Source organism: Oncorhynchus clarkii, unplaced genomic scaffold (assembly GCF_045791955.1).
Source record: "Oncorhynchus clarkii lewisi isolate Uvic-CL-2024 unplaced genomic scaffold, UVic_Ocla_1.0 unplaced_contig_3571_pilon_pilon, whole genome shotgun sequence".
NCBI classification, from domain to species: Eukaryota; Metazoa; Chordata; class Actinopteri; order Salmoniformes; family Salmonidae; genus Oncorhynchus; species Oncorhynchus clarkii.
Window position 1 is genome coordinate 47,412 of NW_027260971.1, and position 16,089 is coordinate 63,500.

The 16,089-nt window shown below is 43.3% G+C and overlaps 2 protein-coding genes across 7 annotated transcripts in view; both read right to left on the minus strand.

Annotated features, from left to right (window-relative positions):
• Positions 1 to 6,099: 6,099 nt before the first annotated feature.
• Positions 6,100 to 10,951, minus strand: LOC139402731 (uncharacterized). 5 transcript variants are annotated; one of them, XM_071146638.1, is made up of 6 exons: positions 10,745 to 10,951; positions 8,768 to 8,960; positions 8,582 to 8,673; positions 7,874 to 8,449; positions 7,468 to 7,780; positions 6,100 to 7,092 (listed from the first exon to the last, which is right to left on the minus strand). In XM_071146638.1, the coding sequence occupies exons 2-6, from the start codon at positions 8,955 to 8,957 to the stop codon at positions 6,410 to 6,412; spliced, it is 1,854 nt and encodes a 617-aa protein (XP_071002739.1). In that variant the 5' UTR covers positions 8,958 to 8,960; positions 10,745 to 10,951; the 3' UTR covers positions 6,100 to 6,409. The 5 variants fall into 5 exon arrangements, with proteins under 5 accessions (XP_071002739.1, XP_071002737.1, XP_071002738.1 ...); XM_071146636.1 differs by lacking the exon at positions 10,745 to 10,951 and adding an exon at positions 9,770 to 10,063 and having other exon boundaries at positions 6,100 to 6,996; positions 7,090 to 8,449; XM_071146637.1 differs by lacking the exon at positions 10,745 to 10,951 and adding an exon at positions 9,678 to 9,770 and having other exon boundaries at positions 6,100 to 6,996; positions 7,090 to 8,449.
• An 880-nt stretch (positions 10,952 to 11,831) lies between these two features.
• Positions 11,832 to 16,089, minus strand: part of LOC139402727 (R3H domain-containing protein 1-like) — a 46,076-nt gene continuing 41,818 nt past the window's right edge. For both annotated transcript variants that reach the window (XM_071146629.1, XM_071146628.1), the window contains one exon: positions 11,832 to 14,123. In XM_071146629.1, coding sequence (XP_071002730.1) covers positions 13,696 to 14,123 — 428 coding nt within the window. In that variant the 3' untranslated portion in view covers positions 11,832 to 13,695. The remainder of the gene's footprint in view (positions 14,124 to 16,089) is intronic.

Genomic DNA, 16,089 nt, shown 5'->3' on the forward strand with positions numbered 1-16,089 from the left:
TAATATAGCCTACACCATCACAATAAATCCATGTAATATAGCCTACACCATCACAATAAATCCATGTAATATAGCCTACACCATCACAATAAATCCATGTAATATAGCCTACACCATCACAATAAATCCATGTAATATAGCCTACACCATCACAATAAATCCATGTAATATAGCCTACACCATCACAATAAATCCATGTAATATAGCCTACACCATCACAATAAATCCATGTAATATAGCCTACACCATCACAATAAATCCATATAATATAGCCTACACCATCACAATAAATCCATGTAATATAGCCTACACCATCACAATAAATCCATGTAATATAGCCTACACCATCACAATAAATCCATATAATATAGCCTACACCATCACAATAAATCCATATAATATAGTCTACACCATCACAATAAATCCATGTAATATAGCCTACACCATCACAATAAATCCATGTAATATAGCCTACACCATCACAATAAATCCATGTAATATAGCCTACACCATCGCAATAAATCCATATAATATAGCCTACACCATCACAATAAATCCATATAATATAGCCTACACCATCACAATAAATCCATATAATATAGCCTACACCATCACAATACATCCATGTAATATAGCCTACAGCATCACAATAAATCCATGTAATATAGCCTACACCATCACAATAAATCCATATAATATAGCCTACACCATCACAATACATCCATGTAATATAGCCTACACCATCACAATAAATCCATGTAATATAGCCTACACCATCACAATAAATCCATGTAATATAGCCTACACCATCACAATAAATCCATGTAATATAGCCTACACTATCACAATAAATCCATGTAATATAGCCTACACCTTCACAATAAATCCATGTAATATAGCCTACACCATCACAATAAATCCATGTAATATAGCCTACACCATCACAATAAATCCATGTAATATAGCCTACACCATCACAATAAATCCATGTAATATAGCCTACACCTTCACAATAAATCCATGTAATATAGCCTACACCATCACAATAAATCCATTATTTATCTTAGACAGGTCTAAAGAAACATGATATTTCAGAAGAACAGAATAGCCTACTCTGAGTTGTCCTTATGTTAGGCCCTGATCTGGCTATGCCATATGGCTGTGGGCTACACTAGTTCCTTTAGCAGACATAATGCGCTTAGAATTCTGTGGCATTATTTTATAGTATGAAGAATACAATTGAACAAAGATGAATGTTTTCGCCAAACAATTTCTGAGGGAGTGTGCATGCTGTGTTGAGAGGTTAACAAAGACTTTTAATACATTCTTAAGGCTGCATGACACGACTCTAATGAGGATTTGAAAACAGTCACATGAAAGGCTTGAGCTCCACTTTGTTTCTTGCGCAAGCTGTACACACTTCATCAGTCTCTCATTCACAATTTGACAAGCACTTGATAATGCCTTGAATCTCCCGGCGGCTTCCCCCTTGCGTGGTGTGAATGCCCCCGCCCCCCAAAAAATCCTTGCCTTCTGCGGCCATTGTGCCCCTGAATATAATCATTATAATTCCCTTCACCAGGCTGCGTGATACAATGTGTGCTCTCTCAGATATCGCCATTCTTATTAGCCAATCAGCATCAAGTGATCAGATCCTTCTCACAGGCATCTCAGCTACAAGTGAAGACAGACACATCGGCGACGCAACTGCGTTCATATTGAAGATGCTAGAAGAACTGTCCACATGTACTTTCATCAGCCAACCAGACGAGTAGGCCTAACCAACAGAAAAAACACTAGCTTCTGTCAATCTACTATCCCCCATAGTACAAACGTTATATTGGTCCACTTGTCCTTTTTGAGGGAGAAATAAATATCCCAAACATAGTCATGGACGTTGGTGGGAACGCCAAAGATCCCAAATGAACCACACTGTACCAGACACGGTTGTGTAGAGAACAGGCTGCCTACAGATTAAAATTATACAAATACTGGCCTGAATATATCTATTAATCAACAGCAGTAATAATGAGGATTTATGGGTCAGCATCTGCTATTTGAATGACTTCAGAGGTATTAGTTATGAGCTTGTCTTCTTAATTAAGGGACGGGTTCAATTGGAAATGTATTAAAATCACCACTAGCAACATGTTTAAAGAACAGTTGCCAAAAACAAATTAAACTGCTGTGTAAGGGAAAAACATTGTACCAAGAACAAAGCTTGGTGTAGAATGACAAACACGTTACTGTGTTCCTAGACTTTAGCCTGGCTGGCTAGCCTGCCCATTAAATCATAATTGGGTGAACCCCTGTGTGGAAGAAGATGCCATTTGTGTATGAAAGCAAATCATAGTTGATCTTATATGACAGGGGTAGGCAACTAGATTCAGCAGCGGGACCATTTCGGTCAGAGCGGATGGTCGGAGCATAATTAAAATAATTTGCACACTGCTAATTGACTACAACTAAGCCCAAAAAGAGGTTGTACATGAAAATAATAAAACATTTGTCCGCCTTGTGTTGACCCGTTCCATAACGTGCTCTGATACCAGATGACCACAAAATGAAAACAAGCATGAAAGAAATGTCCAAAGGGACAGAGATCCGGCCTGTTGCATGAGAGGAGAACCACACAAAATCACGAGGTTGGGATATATTGGCCTTGATGACCTAGTTAATCATGAGGTTGGGATGGGAGATATTGGCCTTGATGACCTAGTTAATCATGAGGTTGGGATGGGAGATATTGGCCTTGATGACATAGTTAATCATGAGGTTGGGATGGGATATATTGGCCTTGATGACCTAGTTAATCATGAGGTTGGGATGGGAGATATTGGCCTTGATGACATAGTTAATCATGAGGTTGGGATGGGAGATATTGGCCTTGATGACATAGTTAATCATGAGGTTGGATGGGAGATATTGGCCATGATGACATAGTTAATTAATCATGAGGTTGGGATGGGATATATTGGCCTTGATGACCTAGTTAATCATGAGGTTGGGATGGGAGATATTGGCCTTGATTACATAATTAATCATGAGGTTGGATGGGAGATATTGGCCATGATGACATAGTTAATTAATCATGAGGTTGGGATGGGATATATTGGCCTTGATGACATAGTTAATCATGAGGTTGGGATGGGATATATTGGCCTTGATGACATAGTTAATCATGAGGTTGGGATGGGATATATTGGCCTTGATGACATAGTTAATCATGAGGTTGGGATGGGATATATTGGCCTTGATGACATAGTTAATCATGAGGTTGGGATGGGATATATTGGCCTTGATGACATAGTTAATCATGAGGTTGGGATGGGAGATATTGGCCTTGATGACATAGTTAATCATGAGGTTGGGATGGGAGATATTGGCCTTGATGACATAGTTAATCATGAGGTTGGATGGGAGATATTGGCCTTGATGACAGAGTTAATCATGAGGTTGGGATGGGAGATATTGGCCTTGATGACATAGTTAATCATGAGGTTGGGATGGGATATATTGGCCTTGATGACATAGTTAATCATGAGGTTGGGATGGGAGATATTGGCCTTGATGACATAGTTAATCATGAGGTTGGGATGGGAGATATTGGCCTTGATGACATAGTTAATCATAAGGTTGGATGGGAGATATTGGCCTTGATGACATAGTTAATCATGAGGTTGGGATGGGAGATGGGATGGGATGGGAGTGCATTCGGAAAGTATTCATACCCCTTGACTTTTTCCACATTTTGCTACATTAAAGGTTTATCAATTATAAAATTGATTTTTTCATCAAAATTTACATTTTCATCATCAATCTACACACAACAACCCATAATGACACTGCAAAAACAGGTTTTTAGAAATGTTCTCACATTTCTATATAAAAAATATATATATATATTTTATTTACATAAGTATTCAGACCCTTTGCTATGAGAATTGAAATTGAGCTCAGGTTCATCCTGTTTCCACTGATCATCCTTGAGATGTTTTTACAACTTGACTGGAGTCCACCTGTGGTAAATTCAATTGGTTGGACATGATTTGGAAAGTCACACACCTGTCTATATAAGGTCCCACAGTTGACAGAGCATGTCAGAGCAAAAACCAAGCATTGAGGTTGAAGGAATTGTCCGTAGAGCTCAGAGACAGGATTGTGTCGAGGCACAGATCTGGTGAAGGGTAGCAAAACATTTCTGCAGCATTGAAGGTCCCCAAGAACACAGTGGCCTCCATCTAGAGCTGGTCGCCCGGCCAAATGGAGCAATTGGGGGAGAAAGGCCTTGGTCAGGGAGGTGACCCAAAAAAATGATGGTCACCCTGAAAGTGCTCCAGAGTTCCTCTGTGGAGATGAGAGAACCTTTCAGAAGGACAAGCATCTCTGTAGAGTGGCCACTCCTCAGTAAAAGGCACATCGCAGCCCGCTTGGAGTTTGCCAAAAGGCACCTAAAGGACTCTCAGACCATGAGAAACAAGATTGAACACTTTGGCCTGAATGCCAAGTGTCATGTCTGGAGGAAACCTGGCACCATTCCTACTGTGAAGCATGGTGGTGGCAGCATCATGCTGTGGGGATGCTTTTCAGCGGCAGAGACTGGGAGACTAGTCAGGATCCAAGGAAAGATGAACGGAGCAAAGTACAGAGAGATCCTTTATGAAAACCTGCTCCAGAAAGCTCAGGATCTCAGACTGGGGCGAAAGTTCACCTTCCAACAGGACAACGACCCAAAGCAAACAGACAAGACAACGCAGGAGTTGCTTCGGGACAAGTCTCTGAATGTGTGTGCCAAGCTTGTAGCGTCATACCCAAAAAGGCTATAATCGCTGCCAAAGGTGTTTCAACAAAGTACTGAGTAAAGGGTCTGAATACTTATTTAAATGGGTATTTCTACAAACTAGTTTTTGCTTTGTCATTATGGGGTATTGTGTGTAGATTGACGATAGAAAAAAAAAAATATGAATCAATTTTAGAATAAGGCTGTAACGTAACAAAATTTGGAAAAAGTCAAGGGGTCTGAATACTTTCCGAATGCACTGTGCATAGTTATGAGATTGGGACGAAAGATATTAGCCTTGATGACATACAGTACCAGTCAAAAGTTTGGACACAACTACTCATTCAAGGATTTTTACTATTTTCTACATTGTAGAATAATAGTGAAGACATCAACACTATGAAAAAACACATATGAAATCATGTAGTAACCAAAAAAAAGTGTAAAACAAATCAACATATAATTTATATTCTTCAAAGTAGCCACCCTTTCCTTGATGACAGCTTGGCACATTCTTGGCATTCTCTCAACCAGCTTCACCTGGAATGCTTGTCCAACAGTCTTGAAGGAGTTCCCACATATGCTGAGCACTTGTTGGCTGCTTTTCCTTCACTCTGCGGTCCCACTCATCCCAAACTAATTAAACTCCATTGAGATCAGGTGATTGTGGAGACCAGGTCATCTGATGCAGCACTCCATCACTCTCTTGTTCAAATAGCCCTTACACAGCCTGGAGATATGTTGTGCTATTGTCCTACTGAAAAAAAAATGATAGTCCCAATAAGTGAAAACCAGATGGGATGGCGTATCGCTGCAGAATGCTGAACTAGCCATTTTAACAAGGCACACCTGTTAATTGAAATGCATTCTAGATGACTACCTCATGAAGCTGGTTGAGAGAATGCCAAGAATGTGCAAAGCTGTCGTCAAGGTAATAAACATTTTTTTTTAAAATATATGTTTTATTTCACCTTTATTTAACCAGGTAGACAAGTTGAGAACAAGTTCTCATTTACAACAGCGACCTGGCGGGTGGGTACTTTGAAGAAACGCAAATATAAAATATACTTTGATTTGTTTAACACTTTTTTTGGTTACTACATGATTCCATATGTGTTATTTCATAGTTTTGATGTCTTCACTATTATTCTACAATGTAGAAAATGGGCGTGTCCAAACGTTTGACTGGTACTGTACTTAGTCAATCATGGTTGGGACAGGAGATATTGGCCTTGATGACACAGTTAATTTGTCCCATGCATGATCTCAGCTGAGGTGGTGGCTTACAGTCCCAAATAAATACACAGGTGGATCGACAGTCAGGACACACAGAAATAATTGATTTAATGGAACAAATTGTGTATATTCGGTACAACAGCACCCTCTAGTGTTGACTCATTAACATGTAGTTTCTAGTCTATTATCTCGTTATGCCCTCATGGCTAGCTTGACACAAAACAGCATCCTTGTTGAGACACAGCAAATAAACACAAACTCAATTCTATTTAGTTGTCACAGAAATCTCTTGAAAACGTCTCACAGTGCTATCAATATATACCGCGCAAAAAAAGCTCTTTGTGCACTAGCTGCTATTGCAGAACGCTAAAATGATCCACGTTCTGACCACCACTACAAGAAGACCTCTTTATCCGGTTGATCTCTTCGATCCTTCACCCACTCAGTAAAGAGATGACTGGAAATAGAGGGACCGATGACCCGGACACCGAGCTCCTTCTGCACGTACAGAACGTCTTCATAAAGGGTGTTCACCTCGGCACAGATCTGCAGCAGCCTCTTTCTCTCACGCAGGTCCTGCCTTCTGTAGTCTATCGTGTGGATTCTCAGGGTTGACTGCCACACAGCGACCAAATCAGTCAGCTCTGATATGGTCAGTTGGACTTCAGAGAGACCCTTGCTGTCGCGTCCTCCTCTCAGCGATATCAGAGTCAGGTCGGCCACCTCATTGTCATCGAACACAGCTGACACACCGTGGTTCCTAAAACATTGGTCAAACTGGTCTTTAGAAAATCTCCTAATGTAAAGAAATAGGTTTGTGTCCACCCACGTGGACTCCTCTTCCATGTCAACATCACCACCTGAGCTGACCTTGGAAGTTCCTGCTGCCACTGGGCTTGACAGAGATTGATCAAAGCTTGATGGAGCGATGTACTTCTCTAATGTGTGACTGCTGCTGATGACCTTGGATTCCCCACTCCCTGATGCCATGGAGCTCAGAGATTTATCAGAGCTTGACGGAGCGATGTACTTCTCTAATGTGTGACTGATGCTGATGACCTTGGATTCCCCACTCCCTGATGCCATGGAGCTCAGAGATTGATCAGAGCTTGACGGAGTGATGTACTTCTCTAATGTGTGACTGCTGCTGATGACCTTGGATTCCCCACTCCCTGATGCCATGGAGCTCAGAGATTGATCAGAGCTTGATGGAGCGATGTACTTCTCTAATGTGTGACTGATGCTGACGACCTTGGATTCTCCACTCCCTCCTGCCACTGAGCTTGACAGAGAATGATCAGAGCTTGGAGCTGCACTGCGGTGCTTTTCCAAGGATTGATTTATTGTAGAAGCCCCACTCCCTCCTGCCACAGAGCTTGACAGAGAATGATCAGAGCTTGGAGCTGCACTGCAGTGCTTTTCCAAGGATTGATTTATTGTAGAAGCCCCACTCCCTCCTGCCACAGAGCTTGACAGAGAATGATCAGAGCTTGGAGCTGCACTGCGGTGCTTTTCCAAGGATTGATTTATTGTAGAAGCCCCACTCCCTCCTGCCACTGAGCTTGACAGAGAATGATCCGCGCTTGATGGAGCTGCCCTGTTCTTCTTCTCCCAGGTGTAACGGCTGACCCGGAAGTCCACCTCAGCACCATCACCAGATCTGACCCTGGAAGACCTACTCTCTGCTACCACAGAGCTCAGGGAATGATCATGGCTTGATGGAGATGGAGCTCTGTGCTTTTCCCAGGCATGACTGCTGCTGACCTGGGATACCCCATTCCCTGCTGCCACTGAGGTAAGGGAGTAACCAGAGCTCGATGGAGCCCTGTGCTTCTCCCCTGGGTGACCGCTGCTGACCTGGGATACCCCATTCCCTGCTGCCACTGAGGTCAGGGAGTAACCAGAGCTCGATGGAGCCCCGTGCTTCTCCCCTGGGTGACCGCTGCTGACCTGGGTCACCCCATTCCCTGCTGCCACTGAGGTCAGGGAGTAACCAGAGCTCGATGGAGCCCCGTGCTTCTCCCCTGGGTGACTGCTGCTGACCTGGGATACCCCATTCCCTGCTGCCACTGAGGTCAGGGAGTAACCAGAGCTCGATGGAGCCCTGTGCTTCTCCCCTGGGTGACTGCTGCTGACCTGGGATACCCCATTCCCTGCTGCCACTGAGGTCAGGGAGTAACCAGAGCTCCATGGAGCCCCGTGCTTCTCCCCTGGGTGACTGCTGCTGCTGGCAGTGGCCCCCTGGAGCAGGTCCTCTCTCAGGTCCCTGATGGCAGAGAAGGGTCCCTCCACTGAAGCTTTACCCTCCTGGCTGGGTAGAAGGCAAATCCTCACTGATCTGTGAGCAGACTGCAAGCTTTGGATCACGGTCTCCTGCTGTTCCTCGTCACCGAAGATTGACAGGTCCACTTTAGCGTTCACGTAGAACAACACCTATGACATGATGAATATAGGATCAGTCAGTATGTGTACTGGACTGTGTGCTACTGTTCCTTCCATGCTGGAATAGAAACATTTACTGTATTGATTTACTGTTGATTGATCTGATTGCTTGACTGTACTCACGTCTTGGGTGAATTTGAATACAGTGATAGGGTAGTCTTGAGGGAACTCCTTGTCACACATTATCTGCTTCTTTCTGATTACCATCTCAGCATCTGTTACAATAATTGTTTTGTTATGATCTATAGGCATATATGTAACAAAACTACATCCCAGCGAAGAACACTTTTGTTACAGTATTTCTGTTACCTCTGGTGTTTTCAAATGTAACAAAAGCCACCCCCTTGAAGCTGGTCGGGTACTTGATGTTTTCTACATCTCCTCCGTGGCTTCTGGACCTCTGGAAGTGAATAACCAGTTTGTCTGCCATGCGGCTGCTGGACAGTGTGTCTGGTACACCAGAGACCACGACTGTCCTGTTCTCCTCTGAGAGGTTCATCACCTAGAATGAATGGTATGCAAATGAACCATGGTCATGTGGAGGTTTAGCCTATCTATGACTATGTCCTCTAGGTGTTCATAAATTCACTCTGGAGTGTCTGAGTGGCCTCTGGGCGTTCGTAAATTCACTCTGGAGCATCTGATTGGCCTCTGGGTGTTCATAAATTCACTCTGGAGTGTCTGATTGGCCTCTGGGTATTCGTAAATTCACTCTGGAGTGTCTGATTGGCCTCTGGGTGTTCGTAAATTCACTCTGGAGTGTCTGAGTGGCCTCTGGGCGTTCGTAAATTCAAAGCGTTTTGCTCTATGCGCGTTTAGAGCCACACTGGAGGCTCTGGTCAGGAGTGGGTTTGATCCGAGCGTTATGACCACACAACGGCAGTCACGCACCCAAGCTAACTGGCTAAAGTTAGCTAGCTTGCTAGCTACGTCCAGACAAGAATCACTCTGACCATTTTACTCAACTTAGCAGAGCTGGTTAGGCGGTTGTCATGTTATCTAGAGCATTGGTGACTGTAACTGTGCTGCTGGCAAAAAAAAATATTTTGACGTTGACTGACACCGGTCATATTTAACCGGTGTTGAGCGTTCGTTCTGGCACTCAGACGAGAGTGCTCTGAAATCGGAGTAGATAGCCAGAGTGAATTTACGAACGCACCCTAAATCATGCCATAACTTAGCAGAAAACTGGATCTATCATGCATGAAGTAGAACTTACCCGTTTCAGTTTAAACAACACTAATTTCAACTCAGAGCGAGATGTAGTATATGTCGACTGCCATTGACAATATAAAAACCAAACGCATTTACCTTGTTTCGGTTTCGATGTGTGAATCGGAGTAGAATGCCTGATCTAAGGTCAGTTTAGCATTTCTGCTTTATGGATTTCAGGTGGATACGCGGATGCTAGACCTGCGTCTACTCAATAATTATAGACATATTGATGCCGAGTTCGAAACAACTGGGATCTCTGAAAAATACGAGATCAAATCATGAGGTCAGTGATCTTGTTTTAAACGCACTGAAGTCCCAGTTCCCAGTTGTTTTGATCGCTGCATAACAAGATAATTACAGGTCTCTCCGCCCAACGCGCCACCGCGGGCTGTCTAGCTCCCGCCTATCCGTTCTGTGGATTGGTGGATACGTAAACGCCTCCGAGACAACTACGGCTACACACAGTCACCACCTCCGCACCAAGAATAACGTTTATTCCGTTGCGTTTGTTTAAGCTGTTTATCCCGTTTATACCACAGTTGCCAAAGAAAACAATACGAAGCACATATTTACCGGTTGAAATAAAATTTGTTTCGGTTATATTTTCATTTATATAAGCGAATTCATACTTTCTCATATGTTGGTTGCTAGAGACGCGACCCAGTCGTTCGTCCTTATGCTCCGTTGCCATAACGTTACTATCTCTTGTTTGCCAGCCAGCTACGACGAACACAATCACGACCTAGTCTGCAGACAGAATAACAGCAAAGTAACTTGTTAGCTGTTCAACTCATTAAGATACATCCATAACAATGAGCTGATAATGACCGACTTTGCCTGACTTAGTTATACAAGTTTTCCTTCTCGTCAGGACACTCGTGAACACTGACTGTTACGAGGAGATCGCATTGCATATAACAACACTAGGCTAGAAGCTATCAAACCTGCCAATATGTCAACTGAATAAATACATAAATACTTGTTACTGAAAACCGCTGGTCATACTAGAAACATGTGGGAGGATTTGACAGAACAGTACAGCGACCAGAGAAGTTCATGTTCATCACTCACCACGTTAGGTCATCAGATGCTCCAAAAAAATGTCTCTTAGCCAGCCAAGTTTTTTTTCTCGTTGAACCTGCGTTTACAATGTATCCAATTTCAGTTTGTGTAGTTGTTGGTTTAGCGTTCTGTAACTTTGTAGCAAGTATGGTCAACATGTGTAAACGCACATCTCCACACAAATTATAGTTTGCTTGATGCGCGAAACAATGAACAATGAACAGAACATGGAGGAAGACAGATTTTCCGCCGAGTTGAGCATCTGGGATAGTGAAAAAGCAATAACAACAAGTCCACCAGTGGGCACTGTCGCTCCAATCTTGAAATTCGGTTCATACTATCGGTACAAGAAACAAACATATATCACAGATTCTCCTTGTAGGATGACAACCACAATATTGAAGGTAGCGTTTCTCTGGGGCTTTTATATGTTACGTTGGATGATGATATCATACGGAGAACAAACCATGTTAAAATCGATGTTTATACAAGAACACAATTACTGTAGCTAATATGATAAATTATACAGGTAACTACCAAAATAATGAAAACACTAAAGTAAATGAGGGATACAAAGTATATTGAAAGCTGGTGCTTCCACACAGGTGTGGTTCAATTAACATCCCATCATGCTAAAGTGTATAAAAAAAAATGCTGGGCAGGTCATTATTTTGGTAACCATGGCTATGCCTCCTTAGGATGACAATGTCCCCATGCACAAGTGGTCACGGAATGGTTTGATGAGCATGAAAAACGATCTAAACCATATGCCATGGCAGTCTGTCACCAGATAGCGACCAAATTGAACACTTTTGAGAGATTCTGGAGAAGTGAATGAAACAGCATTTTCCACCATCAACAAAACACCAAATTTTGGAATAATGGCGTTGCATCCCTCCGACAGAGTTTGACACTTGTATAATCTATGCCACGGTGCATTGAAGCAGTTCTGGCTCATGGTGGCCCAACACCCTATGAAGACACTATGTTGGCAGTTACCTGTATGGTGGTAATGAAGCAAGCAGAAATAATCTCATATTTTGTCAAACGACAGGAGTGTTGTTGAAATGACAAAGCACATGGTTTTGGTGTAAACATTTATTGGTTTCAAACAGAAATAAAAACATCTTGCACCAGCAGACTGGACATCTCTCCTGAATCCACCACCAACAACCATCTTAAATAGACATTTGTTTGGGTGTGATGGGGGTTGTGTTGTGAATAATGCACACTTTTCCAGTGACCCTTCTGATAGGATACGAACGGTAAAACGAACTAAACATGAAAGGAATTTGGCCTGGCCACCCTATATAGTGCACTACTTTTGACCAGGGCCGATAGGGAATGCCATTTGATACATAAGCAGGGAATGGGTGGACTGAACAGAGAGGGTTGGAGGAGGTTGGTGAGAAGGACATTCATTTTAGAATAGCTCAAATAGAATAAACCATCAATGAGATGCACCAAGGTTCTTCTCCTCTTTTCCTTAAAAACGATAAACCACTATCAAAACAAACATTTCTCCCTTGTGCCAGTGCAAAGATACCATTTACTGTGTAGAAAAGTGAGAATAATTTAGCTACCATATCAGTGATGATTCATTGTGAAAGAAATTGGTGGGTCAGAGTTTATACAAATGGAATTGGATGGGGTGTCTTGTCTTTAGGGGTGTTGGGGAGAGGGATGGATAGTGGCACCCGAGCCCATTTAGAAGGCACCATTCTGTTGGGCTATGTTCCAAATGGAACCCTATTCGCTAGATAGTGCACTACTTTAGACCAGGTCCCATAGGGCTCATAAGACCACAGCCCTATGGGACCTGAGTAGTGCACTATATAGGGAAATGGGGTGCCGTTTGGGACACAACCTTGTTCTAGAAGACTAATCTTCTGTTGTAGCAGCACACCAACTGGCTAACGGGAGACTGACTCTACGGGCCGAATCCTAACTTGATATTATACGCCGGCACAACTCAGGCTTTCGTGTAAATCAACGGGACATTTTAAACTGAAATCTGGAGTTATTCGTTGCAGATCTCAAAATCAGAATCCGGCCCAAAGAGAGACACTTGGTATATTATCCTCTTGTAATGAATGAGTACAACCCTGCTTTGGGTGTTCTGACTGCAGCTTTTAACAAACATAAAACTAAATAAAACATGCTGCTTCCTTTACCACGTTCTGTCTGCAAATAAAATATGACACTTTTGGAACTTCCTGTTTTTCTGTCTGTGTCTTTGTGTTTCAACATTGGTGTGTTGTCCGATCCTTTTTTTACACATTTTCATCTCAAAAAGTAGAGAACGTTCCCAAGGCATTAACACATTCCCAGAAAGCCTCTACAACTCAAGTGAAGAAGCTGTTAGATAATGCCAACCGAGTGATACTCCATCAGTCTGCCTGTCAGTCCGGTGGGGAGTGGAGACTAGTGAGTGATGCTTGCAGAAGAGGGGTGTTTGATTGGTTGGCCGATGGCAGCAGTAGAGGTGGAGGTGTGGTGGAGGGGCCATGGCGAGGGCCCGTGACCGGCAGCCCCTCATAGCAGCCCGTGGGAGCCCCTAGAACAACCTCTCAGGGGCCTTAGTAACATATCACCCCACCCTGCTTTTGAGAGGTGGTCCTCTCCAGGTTGGCTGGCTACAGCACCCCACCCTGCTATTGAGAGGTGGTCCTCTCCAGGTTGGCTGGCTACAGCACCCCACCCTGCTATTGAGAGGTGGTCCTCTCCTGGTTGGCTGGCTACAGCACCCCACCCTGCTTTTGAGAGGTGGTCCTCTCCTGGTTGGCTGGCTACAGCACCCCACCCTGCTATTGAGAGGTGGTCCTCTCCTGGTTGGCTGGCTACAGCACCCCACCCTGCTTTTGAGAGCAAGTCCTCTCCAGGTTGGCTGGATACAGCACCCCACCCTGCTTTTGAGAGCAAGTCCTCTCCAGGTTGGCTGGATACAGCACCCCACCCTGCTATTGAGAGGTGGTCCTCTCCTGGTTGTGAAACTCATCAGAGTGTCTCTTGCTAGTTCTGAGTTTGAACGTGGTGGTAAGAAGGGGCCCAGGGCCAGCAGGGCCACTGTGTCTGAGCAAGGCGTTCTGAGCTGCGTACCTGGAGGGAAACACAGCCAGGATGGTGTAGGTGGACGCCAGGTCGTTATGGTTACTACTGGGGGGTTTGGAACAGGAAGTAGTGTCAGTGTTTGTGTCACCGTTGTTACCGTCCCCCCCAGCCCCACAGTGCTTCAGCAGGGTTTCACCAGACTGGTGTTGGTGCTGTTGGGTCTCAGACAACCACTTGATCATGGCCCCTCCTCTGTACAGTTCCCCCAGGAGAGAGTCTGCCTCCGTACGACTGATGCCCTCTGGGAGCTCCAGCACCTCCAGGACTCCACCGTTCACTGCACAGAGAGAGAATTGATTGATTCAGCAGGTCAGTTATTAACAACATGATCTTTTACCACTTCCTGCATGGAGACCAACGGAAGCTGTTCATCTCTAGTGGCAACAGGGATGACATTTAGTTTAGCTGTTTTTGCGGAGTAATTGTGGACCAATAAACACTACTAGAGTGATTTCAATACGGATCATTTTTCCTTCTAAAATAAAAATCTTGCTGTGTGGAATCCAATCCAGTATGTGAGAGAATAATTATATTTCCCAACTCTTAGGTACACCAGTTCATTTATTTAGCCAGGTGTGAATTCTGCCTAGTCTATAAATTCTTCTTCTTACATGAACAAATACACTCCTGTATGGTCCTTCAGTGCACAGCAAGTGGTTTATAATGAGAATATATACACACATTCAGTACCAGTCAAAAGTTTCTAACACACCTACTCATTCAGGGGTTTTTCATTATTTTCTACTATTTTCTACATTGTAGAATAATAGTGAAGACATCAAAACTATGAAACGCATATAGAATCATGTAGTTACCAAAGAAAGTGTTAAACAAATCAAAATACATGTTATATTTGAGATACTTCAAACTCGCCACCCTTTGCCTTGATGACAGCCTTACACACTCTTGGCATTCTCTCAACCAGCTACATGAGCTGGAATGCATTTCAATTAACAGGTGTGCCTTGTTGAAAGTTAATTTGTGGAATTTCTTTCCTTCTTAATGCGTTTGAGCCAATCAGTTTCGCTGTGACATGGTAGGGGTGGTATACAGAAGAGCCCTATTTGGTAAAATACCAAGTTCATATTATGGCAAGAACAGCTCAAATAAGCAAAGAGCAACAACAGTCCATCATGACTTTAAGACATGAAGGTCAGTCCATCATGACTTTAAGACATGAAGGTCAGTCCATCATGACTTTAAGACATGAAGGTCAGTCCATCATGACTTTAAGACATGAAGGTCAGTCCATCATTACTTTAAGACGTGAAGGTCAGTCCATCATTACTTTAAGACATGAAGGTCAGTCCATCATGACTTTAAGACATGAAGGTCAGTCCATCATTACTTTAAGACATGAAGGTCAGTCCATCATGACTTTAAGACATGAAGGTCAGTCCATCATTACTTTAAGACATGAAGGTCAGTCCATCATTACTTTAAGACATGAAGGTCAGTCCATCATTACTTTAAGACGTGAAGGTCAGTCCATCATTACTTTAAGACATGAAGGTCAGTCCATCATTACTTTAAGACATGAAGGTCAGTCCATAATGACTTTAAGACGTGAAGGTCAGTCCATAATGACTTTAAGACGTGAAGGTCAGTCCATAATGACTTTAAGACGTGAAGGTCAGCCAATAAAGAAAATACTTGCTTGGTCCAGGAAACATGAGCTATGAACATTATCCAAACTTAGAGTTCACCGTAGAGTAGGTGAACGGATGATCTCCACATGTGTGGTTCCCACTGTGAAGAAGGTAGTGTGATGGTGCTTTGCTGGTGACACTGTCTGTGATTGATTTAGAATTCAATGTACACTTAACCAGCATGGCTACGACAGCATTATACAGCAATACGCCATCCCATCTGGGTTTGTGCTTAGTGGGACTACAATTTGTTTTTTCTACAGGACAATGACCCAACACACCTCCAGGCTGTGTAAGGGCTATTTGACCAAGAAGGAGAGTGATGAGGCCTCCACAATCACCCAACCTCAACCCAATTGAGATGGTGTGGGATGAGTTGGACCGCAGAATGAAGGAAAAGCAGCCAACAAGTGCTCAGCATATGTGGGAACTCCTTCTAGACTGTTGGAAAAGCATTCCTCATGTAGCTGGTTGAGAGAATGCCAAGAGTGTGCAAAGCTGTCATCAAGGCAAAGGGTGGCTACTTAGAAGAATCTAAAATCTATTTTGTTTAAACACGTTTTTGGTTACAACATGATTCGATGTGTTATTTCA

Coding starts and splice junctions, on each gene's coding strand:
- LOC139402731 (XM_071146634.1), bottom strand. CDS start 8,957: ATGAACCTCTCAGAGGAGAACAGGACAGTCGTGGTCTCTGGTGTACCA. Junction 8,674..8,767: donor TACATTTGAAAACACCAGAG/GTAACAGAAATA, acceptor TTATTGTAACAG/ATGCTGAGATGGTAATCAGA. Junction 8,450..8,581: donor TATTCAAATTCACCCAAGAC/GTGAGTACAGTC, acceptor ATCATGTCATAG/GTGTTGTTCTACGTGAACGC.